Source organism: Trichomycterus rosablanca, chromosome 20, assembly GCF_030014385.1.
Source record: "Trichomycterus rosablanca isolate fTriRos1 chromosome 20, fTriRos1.hap1, whole genome shotgun sequence".
NCBI lineage: Eukaryota > Metazoa > Chordata > Actinopteri > Siluriformes > Trichomycteridae > Trichomycterus > Trichomycterus rosablanca.
This window is the reverse complement of record NC_086007.1, coordinates 4,956,814-4,968,980: the sequence shown is the minus strand read 5'-3', so window position 1 is coordinate 4,968,980 and position 12,167 is coordinate 4,956,814. Positions and strand designations below refer to the sequence as shown.

Here is a 12,167-nt window from a genome sequence, read left to right as displayed (position 1 = left end):
AATGACTGTATGACTGACTGTATGGTCAGGCTTATAAAAGTAACCAGCAGCATGAAGTCTACCCAAAGAGACTGAAACCCACACTGAATTTCAATCAGGCCAGCTTAGCTGCAGTCCCCCTTGAGACTGAAATAGCGGTCAAGTGGCCACTGCTTCATCTCCAGCATTTGTGTGTGAAGTGATCTGAAATGTGCTGCAGAATGAGCAGACTAAGATTTTGAGCTTGTGAACGTGTGTGGGAGTTGCTCATTGTAAAAGGCTTCTGGCTCTGTTTGTGAGGTGCAATGATATTGTTTTAGCCTGTAAGGTAATTGATATGTGCTGCTGGAAGAAGGAGTGTGAGTCATGTTTAATGAGGACTGGAATGACACAGAAAATGATGAAAGTGGATGGATTGGTGTGAGAAATGCTGCTGAGGCTGATGGTGAAGGCTGTCCATGGCTTGGTTCTAGGTGCACCAATCTTTTCCCAGTATAAATTACTTAGCATTAATAAACTAAACTGTCTGTTTAGTTAGGGATGTAACGATGCACCACAAGACAGTTAATAACCGATACAAAAATTCCACTATTCAAGTCGATTTGACATGTAAAATGAATCAATATTCACTTTAAACAGCAGAGGGCACTGGTGCTATACACCTCGCCTGGTTGACGTCACTGGTGCTATACGACTGGTTGCCAGATTCAGGGTTTTTCAGCCAAATTGGGCTTAATTCTAAATTGTTTTGCATAGTTTGAACCCAGTATCGTGAATCGCATCGCATCGTGGGTAGAGTGTATCGTTACATCCCTACTGTTAGTATAAACCTTGAACTTCATGTGTTCTAATCATCATCAAGCGAATGCCAACTTTCAGATTTCACCAGAACTTTCTGGTATGCTAACTGCTGTTACGATCCTTGTGTGCAGGCATGACTTTGTTTTCTGGATCCTGACCAGCACGAGCAGCACTTGCAGTGTTTGTGTTGTTTGGTTAGTAAGGAGTTGTCCCACATGCAGACTGGGAAAAGATCTGGTGCCTTGTCAGGATTACGACTGTTCTGACAAGTAGTGATGGCAGCATTCCAATTGACAACAGCCATTATATAAGGTTAGTAAGTGTTGCATTTAGGTGCCTAGTTATTTTAAAATATGTGAAATTAACACCTATTTTTTAACACCTATTATATGTTTATGTAACGTATATGTTTATGATGTATGTTCATGACAAAATTATTTAGCATTGCAGAATGTTGCACAACAGCAGCAACTAACTTAAAACTTGGAGGCCTAAAAGCAATAAATATAGCAAAATCCTGTTTACCAATGAGCGGTCAGCTGGCCTCCAGAGCAAATACTCTTAATGATGTGCTTGTGTAGCAGGTTTGTTAATCTAATCAATATTACAGTGTACTACACACTGATGGATGGTCTATTTGTTGTTGTCCAAGACAGATGTGGATCATGTCATTGATTTAGAAACCCAGTGGAAAAACTCATGTATCAGTTATACTAAAGCAATGGTAAACAGCTACTGATAGTTTAGCAAATTAAAGACTTTCCACATTTTTTATTTAGATGATCCACCTCAACACGTCATAATTAGTCTATAAATTGTTTTTATATTGGCCCGGTAATTGCACAGCTTTTTTGCTGTTAAGAATAGCTAAACATTAAAAGCTTCCTATTAGATTCTGATAAGATGAACTGATTTACATGATGAGCTTGGAGTACAGTGCACTGATCACTCACAAGATCACCTGCAGAGCTAAAAGCTTTTCTTTAGGTGCACTAAAGCTGTCAAAAACCTTTTAAAAAGAATGTCAGGTACATAATATAAATGAATCAGGTAGGTCACCAGCTGAACATCCATTAGCAGTAATAATTCATAAACACAAAACACTCAGGTTAGTTTTATACCCTAAAAGTGTCATTTGCTTTAATCTCTATTTAATATCTACATGTTTGTAATAATTAAAATAAACTTAAAATGTTCTGGCTACATGATGACACGACCAAACTGATAAAGCCATGTCTTCACTGTAAAGCCATGTTTTCTTTACATTGTATCTCAAATTAAAAAGGACAGTTTGGAAAAAAAAGGCGACCAACGAGGTTTGAGACTGTCCTCAGTAGATAGACCTCTACTGACTCTTCATCTACAGGAAGCATCAAGAGACATTTTAAATAGAATGATGTAAGTTTAAGGGTTGTTGCAAACCAATACATTAACAGTCTTGCTTTATTTAAATTAATATAGACTTTGTGCATTGATGCAGTCATATTGTAGACTCTTGGGTTTCCTCATTTAGCTGATATTTATTTACACCCTTATCATTTCTCTAGTATTCAGTGGGTTAAATGTAATATAAAAAAAATAAAAAAGGATATTACACTTAAGTGTCGCACTAATACTGTATAGGACACCAGTACTGGAATGTATGTGTTGTATAAGCTATAAGGCATAATGTATCTGTTGTTGTTATTGTAATGTTGAACAACATTTACAATTATAATTAATGAACGTCAGTCACAACTTCAAACAAACAGTTTGATCCACAAATGTTAATAGGTCCAATGCAAAACCAACTAGCATAAATGATTTCTGCTGCTCTTGAGAGAATGTGTATTTCATCATTTTATAGTTAATAAATTTAAGCTGCTGCTAGTAATTCTTAGGTCGTTTTATTGTCTCCATGATTGCCCTTAAATGCAATAAAGTCTTTTATATGATCAAGTATTAATAGGGATATAGGTGATATAATCATATTTTATGCCATTACAGTAAGAGTGTCCATAAAAATCTGTTATTTTTTGTTGAAAAATGAGTAGGAAAGGTTACACTCATCAAATCACATTTGAGTCCTTTATAAATAAAATCTCATCTGTTATGTCTCCTTATTACTTACACAATAGGATGTTTTCTTATTCAATAATACCTCAACAATAATTAAATTAAGTCATATTTGCTGGGTTTCTTTAAGCTTGTCAGTTAATGTTTAATGATCAATTACAGTTAAAAGATTTTGGTAGCGATTGTATCCCTTTAGATTGAAACATTACTTGTGCCGTTCCTAATTTCTGACTGTGGATGGCTGTCAAACTGATACTGCTGGTACATGCTGTTTGTTAAAGTGGCTCCCTGCTGTACTTTGTGTTCAGAAATACAAACTCTAACTCTCTCTCTCCCCCGTCTCGTTCTCTCCCTCGTTCTCTCCCTCTCTCTCTCTTTCTTAGAGCGTTGAGGATGCTGTGCTGGGCCGATCTGTGAGCAGCATGGATGAGGCTGCGAGCCAGCTGGAGAGAGAGCATGTTCACAGTGTGTACGAGAGGATTGCGCCCTTCTTTAACGACAGTCGCTATAAGGCTTGGCCAAGAGTCAGACAGTTCCTGCTGGAGCAAGATCCAGGCAGCATCGTGGCTGATGTGGGTAAGAACAGCAGCTCATATTACCTGCAAATCTATCCAGCCTTTACTTGTCCTTGCTGTGACCTTGATTTTTTTTTTTCTTAAGCTTTGGAATGCGTGTGTGTGTGTGTGTGTGTGTGTGTGTGTGTGTGTGTGTGTGTGTGTATGCACATATGTATTTATGTATATGTATGAATGTATGTATATACTGTATGTGTATACACAAACACAGACGTTTCCTTTTTTTTATTACAAGCTATTTAATGGAGCATATGTCTACACCTACAGCAATTTAAATGGGATATGCATTATCCCATTGACATATTTGGCAGTTTTGGAAATAAAATACAATGTGTGAGCTTGTAAAACTTTATGATGAGGTAAAATAACTAAATACATACAGTATGTCATTACAAGAAGTAACCGGGCGGCACGGTGGCTAAGTGGGTAGCACTGTCGCCTCACAGCAAGAAGGTCCTGGGTTCGATCCCCAGGTGGGGCGGTCCGGGTCCTTTCTGTGTGGTTTGCATGTTCTCCCCGTGTCCGCGTGGGTTTCCTCCGGGTGCTCCGGTTTCCTCCCACAGTCCAAAGATGTGCAAGTGAGGCGAATTGGAGACACTAAATTGTCCAAGACTGTGTTTGATATAACCTTGTGAACTGATGAACCTTGTGTAATGAGTAACTACCGTTCCTGTCATGAATGTAACCAAATTGTAAAACATGACGTTAAAATCCAAATAAACAAACAAACAAACAAACAAGAAGTAACCAGTGTTTGTACTAATGTAGACGTTTTGTGATAATATTTTTAAAAAAGAGGTATTATTAGTATCAATGTTGCACTTGTTAAACTTCCAGTACTCAGTAATAACAGAAAGATCATTAGTTAATAAAATGAGATTTAAGAAACTAACAAACATTGTTTAGAGTTTGGTTAATAAACTAGTGAATAAACTGTGTAATCATCATACAAAATAATGTCAGCAGCTTTTTTCCCCTGCCTGAATGCACTGACTTCATCAGTATTGTCAAATTATGATAATCAAGATTTGATTTTAATGATGGTAATAGGACATGAAAGTGTAGTGTAGATGTATTAGGACAAAGTGTAAAAGTTTAGAGAGTTTGTTTGTTTATTAGGATTTTAACGTCATGTTTTACACTCTTTGGTTACAATCATGACAGAAACGGTAGTTACTTGTACACAAGATTCATCAGTTCACAAGGTTACATCGAACACAGTCATGGGCAATTAAGTATCTCCAGTCTTTGGACTGTGGGAGGAAACCGAAGCTTCCGGAGGAAACCCACACAGACACTGGGAGAACATGCAAACTCCACACAGAAAGGACCCGGACCACCCCACCTGGGGATCGAACCCAGGACCACCTTGCTGTGAGGCGACAGTGCTACCGTGCCTCCCTAAAAGTTTAGAGAGAGAAAAGCAGGTCATGCCAGCTAACTTAAATTCCTTTAAGAAAATCTGGTTCTGAAAATGTCTTTGATTTTTCCTAAATCTGTATTTAGAATCCGTGTAGTGATGTAGTTGTATGGAAAAGCACAGTCTGTATTGTCATTGTAGGCATCTGTGATGCACAGCTGCACATAATTGGGTCTCCATAACACAATAATATTATTTTTGTGGAAATACATGAAAATATATATTCTTAAAAGTCTGTGATCATCCAGAACTAGTCTGAAGGTTGTGTTAAACATTGTAACTGACTTTTTTCCTTATAATATAATTCCTCACTGTTGGCCCAGAAGAGAACCAAAAAATACTCCTAATATTAGTTATACCTTGGTGTCTTAGATGAAGATTATATACAGTATTACCTGTAGGGAGATGTAATACATAGATTCTAAACAGCTAATCAGACTATTTTCCATCTCTGCAGGATGCGGCAATGGTAAATACCTGCACATCAATAAAAGCATCTTCAAGCTGGGCTGTGACGTGTGCCACCCACTGGTGGACTCAGCCTGGAGTCGGGGTCATGAGGTACAGCTGTGCAACGGCTTGCGGTTACCCTACAGAGACGGCTGCTTTGATGCCATGCTCTCCATCGCAGGTAATCCACACGATTCACACACCTTCTGTGGTTATTCTATTTCTTATCCAGCAAAAATAAGATTCAGCTTAATATTTATACACATAAATAACTAACTAAGTAAGTAAGATAAACAAAACATCTTTAGCCTTTTCAATCTGATCTATTATATATTGATATTGTGTTCAAACACACCCTAATTTATACACTTTTGTTTGGGGTCTTAGAGACCTCAGCTGCGTGGTTAAACACAATAGACGTTCATATGTTTTTAGTTTCTGTGTGGTGTTGAGGGTACACTCACAGTCTCTCTCACACATACAACCATTTACAAAATCTCCCACCCCCTCTCTCTGGTTAATTTGGTTATTTAATTTAATTTAATTAATTTTGAGCTCAATGAAAATTAATTTTACCCAATTATAACAGGGGTCTCTAGGACCTGAACAAGACCTTGTACTGAACAATGCAGTAAAACTCAGTGTCAACAGTGTCAACAACACAAGTGTTAAGTGGATCTGTTTGAGAAAATCGTGCTTAATAAGTTATATTTAATGTAGATCATAATTGTATGGTTTACTATGTATAGCTGTTTACATTTCCTGTCATTAATCTCATTATTAATGTACCAGCACCTGATCTGTAGCTTTGCTAAAGTAGGATGTAGTGGGAAAACAAGCTGTGTTACTAGGATACTGATGAGTGGGTCACCTGGCAACCCCTGGTCAATCCTCAGGGAAATGCTTAATGTGTCCGTTTTTGAATACAGAGGGTCATTATGCTGATTAAATAACCGTCTGCATGGAGTCGTATTTTCCCTTTGTCTTTCAATAAATGTTTTTAATAGTTTACAGCAATAGTAAAACTTTCCACATTGTCTCTGTTTGTATCTTGATTCTTAGTCATCAGTGTTGAGTTGAAGTGTAACAATAATCACTAGGAACGAAAAAGTGTTTTGTGTTCAACAGGGATGTAACAATACACTCAACCCACAATGCAATACGGTTCTCGATACTGGGTTCCTGATACGATTTTTTAAACAAAATGAAATTGAAGACAAATTATGACTTTCTTTTTATCATTTCTCTTAAAAAATAAAATAAAATCTTTTATTTATCTAAATAATGAATGTCCTATTATTTCTGAGGTAGGTACAAACTATGCAAAACAATGCTGCACATTTCCATTGTTGTGTAAAAAAAACTGAAATGAAAATTTAAAACAAATCCCACATTATATAAATAAACAAATAATACAAATAAAGTATAAATTTGGCTGGAAAATCCCGTACAATTCTGTCTAGTGATGTCAACCAGGCGAGGTGAATAGTGCCAGCGCCCTCTGCTGTTTAAAGTGAATATCGATTCATTTTACATGAATTACCTATTCGAATCGTGGCACATGTGCACCGATTTTTAACTGTCTTGTGGTGCATCTTTACATCCCTAATGTTCAATTTATCAGCTTGTTGTATAATATTAAAATGAAAAAGAATTGAAACAGGCTTGTATATTTTATCATCTCATCTGTTTATATTCTTGCCAATGGAGCTATTGGTCTGGACGTGTCTATTTTTAGTTTATTAGAATATTTTTGTGTAGATCTGTAACCTGACGGTGATTTTGGAGGCTTTGGTGTGTGTTTGTGAAAATTTGTGTTCATTTAGTCAAAAGAGCATTTGTGGGGTCAAGGACTCATTTTGGCTTGCACTCGGGGTGGCGCAGGAGTAAATTACGCTAGCCAACTACTGCTTGGATCCAGGGTTTAAATCCTCAGCTGTGCTATCGGCCACTCGAGCGCCTACATACAGTCATGATTGACTATGAAAAGTAAGAAATAAATCAATGTTCCAGTTCATTCCAAATATGTTCAGTAGGGTTGAGTTCAAGGCATTCTGCTGAATGATGTAAATATGTATAAACTCCAAAGTGACTTACAACTGTAACCTAGCAGAATACAAGCAATTAAGGGTTGAGGGCCTTCTTAGGGGCCCAACAGTGGCAACTTGGCAGTGATGCGGTGTCAACCCATGACCTTCAGATCAATAGTTAACCACTGATTTACCACTGCCCAATGCCCTTCACACCAAACTTGTTAAACAATTCCTTTTTTATGACCCTAACAGTTTACCTCAATAATTTTAGGGTGTCCACATACTTTTGGCCATATAGTGGACAATAGACAAACCTCTGAGACTTCTGCCTCAGTGATACACATTGTAGTTTTTTGTGTATTTAAGGTATTATAAAGAGTGTACAAGTTAAACATGTTTCATCATGAATACCCATTTTTATTTCCAGTTATCCATCACATGTCTACCAAAGAACGTCGCATCCGGGCACTTAAAGAAATGGCGCGCACTCTGCGGGTCGGAGGCCGGGTCATGATCTATGTGTGGGCTATGGAACAAAAGAGACGCAAGTTTGAGAAGCAGGATGTCTTCGTGCCCTGGAACGCGAACCCTCCTTCGTCCTCTGGAAGAACCAGGCAATGGGGCAGTGGAAGTCATAGTGTTAGTGATGCGCCCGAATCCTTGGACAAGCACAGAAACACAAAAAGCACATCCTCAGTGGTGGATGACCAGGATCTAGTCAGTCCGGGACAGCAGAGGAAGCAGAAGCTTTGGTTTTTTTCTCGCTCTCTGGATTCTGTGCTGGATCTGAGCAGCCTGACCGTCTCTCGCTCTTCCTCCAGCGCGTTCTGCAGCCCGTCTGATGAAACTGAAGTACGAAATCAAGCTCTAAGCACAAGAGGTCGAGGTCTGATTAGACAAGTGTCCAGTTTTTTCTCCTTGTCCTCCAGGACCAGCTTAGACGAGGACGTCTTTGTTCCAGACCTGCACGACCAAGGCCATAAACCAGGTCATTCCAGTAACGTCAATGAGACGGTCTCTGTGTCGCTAGTGCAGGACTGTTCATCAGTGGCGTTACCTGATTTGGTGTCTCGCCAAAGTAATGATGGAAATGTCGGGGAGGAGGACAGAGGAGAGACAGAACAGGAAAATACCGTGTCTGTTCAAGAGCAGGACGGGTGTAGTGAAGAGAAGTCGAACGAGTCGTGTCTGCGCTACTATCACGTCTTCAGGGAAGGTGAGTTGACACAACTGATCAAGGAACATGTGGAAGAACTTCACGTTCTGCACACCTGCTTAGATCATTCCAACTGGTGCGTAGTGGCCGAGAAGGTCCATGTTTGGAGAGTGTGAGATTATTTATTGTATTATGTATTTGATTTTTTACAGATATATTTATTAAATTTTTTATTTATACTTAAACTTTTTATTTTATAGAGGTGATGAAAGTTTACGTAGATCAACGGCTCATTGAGGTTTGGTTTCTAATAGGGACTGAAGCAGTATTACTGTTGTTCAGTTGAGGCTTTACTCCTGACAGGGGTCTGTTTAGATGCTCTGCATGTTTGCATTTTCAGGTCTGAACCTAGGTGTGGATTTTATTTTGTCTTAATTTCTTACATGGATCAAAGATGAGACGTGTCTTTTTTTGGTTGTGAACACTCCCAACAAAAAGTCTGGAAGTGACATGAATTCTATTGTAATGAATGAGAATTTTATAAGGTTTTATTTTATATATAAACATTTGCCCATCTAATTGTAATGTGGAATGTTATTTTGAATTTATTATTTATTATTAAAATTTTGACCTTCTTTGTTTTTTAATTAAAGGGGGGCATTCATTTACACACACACACACACACACACACACACACACACACACACACACACAAAATCAAAACTGCAATATCAATAATTAATTTTTCAATCCTAAATCAACAGAAAGGTAGTGCTGTGTTACATTTACCAAATTAGCAACCCTAATCTACAAAAAACTATAATTTAGTAACCAGTTAATAGAATAGAACGCCTTTATTTGTCATATAGACATATACAGGTGTACAGTACAACGAAATTCTTTCCTCGCGTATCCCAGCTTGTTTGGAAGCTGGGGTCAGAGCGCAGCGTCAGCCATTGTATGGCGCCCCTGCAGCAGAGAGGGTTAAGAGCCTTGCTCAAGGGCCCAACAGTGGCTGCATAACAGAGCTGTGATTTGAGCTCTCAGTCTCAGCTTTCAGTTGATAGCCCAAATCTCAACCAACTAGGCTACCACTGTCCCATAATAAACTGTTAAACACTGTTTACTGTTTTTGTGGTGTTTACCAAATAACAGAATAATCCCTGTTAAATCAAGACTAGTTTTTGGGGTTACCTGAGAGAAACATGTTCTCACTCTGCTGCCTGGTATGATTGTGTTGGTCTGATGTCCAGTCGGCCTCTTTAGCTAGCAATAAATAGCATCCATTTCCTCTGGTGTGGAGTTCCACCCATCTGGAATAATAACAATAACAATCTCAATCTTTGTCAGCCCCTGCTTTTGTTTTGCTGGTTTATAATCCTGAAATCATAATTTTGCATCATCCTATCTGACTGTAGGGGCTGCCACACTTTATTTCCTAACCCTAAATCACTAGTTATATAATAACACTGGTTGCACTACACTGAGATAGGTGTCCAGTTAAACAGAAAGAAGCATGAAGTGTCTCTAAAACTGGACTGTATCTGAGATATTTTCTTAGTGCTGGTTGATCATGTATCTGTTCATATGTTGGTATCTGGCGACCTGTAGTATTAATGTAAACCATAGTAACTCCTTATGTCCTGTAGATGGGAGCATTGTCATCCCATATATTTTATATATATATATATATATATATATATATATACGTATATTCACTCATTTATTCACCAGTCACCTTTCTGCCTCAGAGATAGAGAAGTAAACAGAGAAATTTATATTGAATTGTTTGGTGATTATTAATCTGACATTTAAATTTGGTCCTGTTTAAAGGGTGGTGAAAAACATGAAAATGAATTTAAATAAAATACATTTGGATGTCTGGGTACTGAGTACTTGATATAACATTAGCATTATATTAATAAATACTTCACACACAAAACAAGACATCACATCTTTGACCCATGTGTGTTTTATTTTATTTTACAAGTTACAAGGCAATTTAAACAATGTTTACTAATATAACTTATGGCACTGATTTTAATGGCGAATATAATACTGTTAGCTGTCTGAAGCAATGCCTGTATAAAACATTGCACATCGTTGTACTGAACCAAACAATGTGAGCACATAACTAGCATTTATACAGTGAATGCTTTCCTCTCAGGAGTTCTTTTCTTGTTATTGTGCTTGTGGTTTTTTGTGCTTTATGTTGAAACTAGAAACTGCTGTGGTGTCTCACATGTGGTTGAGCTGTTTACCTAAGACAAGCCATTATGATTTAGCTTGTGGGATCTCAGTAGTTTGCACATGAATTCTCTTCCTCCAAACGTTTTAATAATTACGTTGCCTTTACATCGGCTGCTGCTGTTAATAAGTTTTGCATATATTAATGCTGATGTACTGAGTGTTGATTTACTGTGTTGTGCCACGGGTCTCTTAATGTTTCCTTTTTAAACTTAAACTGTGTTTTTATTTATAATACTGTAATAACTATTGTGTTCCGACTATGTAGAACTGAATAAAGTCTATATTTTCTCCTCATGAACTTACAGTTTGTGTTGTAATTATTCCACTTCTCTGTTATTTATATGTGCTGAACATTGCACCAGTGCTCCTTGTATGCCATTTGGCCAATATTATGATGTCTGAGCTTGAGCTTGGTTGTCTTTTTTAAAGTCCTAGACATTCAATATGGATTTGGCCCATTCATTTGCAGATATAACAGCCCCTCCACTGTTCTTGTAAGGCATTCCACAAGATTCTGGACTGTATTTGTGGAAATGTATGCTCATTCAGTCAAAACACTGTTTGTGAGGTCAGGCACTGTTGAGAACTTGTCTCACAATAGACGTTTCAGTGTATCCCAAAGATGTTCAGTGGTGATCAGGACCTGATAGCAAATAGTACTAAGGAAACACCTGTACTAAAAAATAGAAGGGGTGTGCACATGCTTTTGGCCATATAATGCAGAACAGGATTAATGGCTTTTCATTGTGAGATTTCACTGAGCCAGTGCTTGGGTCAGACATGGTGAAACTGGTCTGACTGTATCTTGTTTCCAGTGTGGATGTGTCTGGACTGTTAAAGTAAATCTGTAAATCTGTTATAAACATTTGTGGCTTTATAGCTTTACTTTTCATGGGTGGGTGGGGTAATGCCCATGGTTTGGAAAGGAATGTTCAAGTTCATTCATGGTCAGGCTTCCACATACTATTGGCCATATGGTGTATATAATGGTAACTGTGTTGACTACATATAAATACAGAAATGATAAACACAATCTAAAGACGATTGATATAAACATCACAACAACAGCAGTTTTTGGGGTGATCAGGTGAGATTAGGTTCATGGTTGCAAAATAAAACAATAGCTGGAGGAGTGAGCGGGTAATGTGAGAGCTGCTCAGCACCAGGGTCCAGGAAATCTAGGCTTAATCCTCGCCTCAGGTCCTGGGAACGTGACTGTGGTAGCTGTCTGTGAATTTTTCATGTGTTTCTGTGAGCATTTGGGTTTCCTCTGTGTTCCAATTTACATCCACTGCAAAATCATGCAGAATTTGGGTACTTTATTGGGTTTTATAAATGGCCCGTGTGTGTGTGGGTTAGTGTGTGGTGCCTTGTAATAAATTGCCAAACCACAGCGACCATGACCAAGCTAAATCAGTACAAAATAAATGCATGGACGAATGAATGAA

The 12,167-nt window shown here is 38.0% G+C and overlaps 1 protein-coding gene across 1 annotated transcript; it reads left to right on the top strand.

Moving 5' to 3' along the window:
- Positions 1 to 3,257: 3,257 nt before the first annotated feature.
- On the top strand, positions 3,258 to 8,645 carry trmt9b (tRNA methyltransferase 9B). Its single transcript, XM_063017222.1, has 3 exons — positions 3,258 to 3,411; positions 5,288 to 5,461; positions 7,741 to 8,645. The coding sequence occupies exons 1-3, from the start codon at positions 3,258 to 3,260 to the stop codon at positions 8,643 to 8,645; spliced, it is 1,233 nt and encodes a 410-aa protein (XP_062873292.1).
- Positions 8,646 to 12,167: the final 3,522 nt, after the last annotated feature.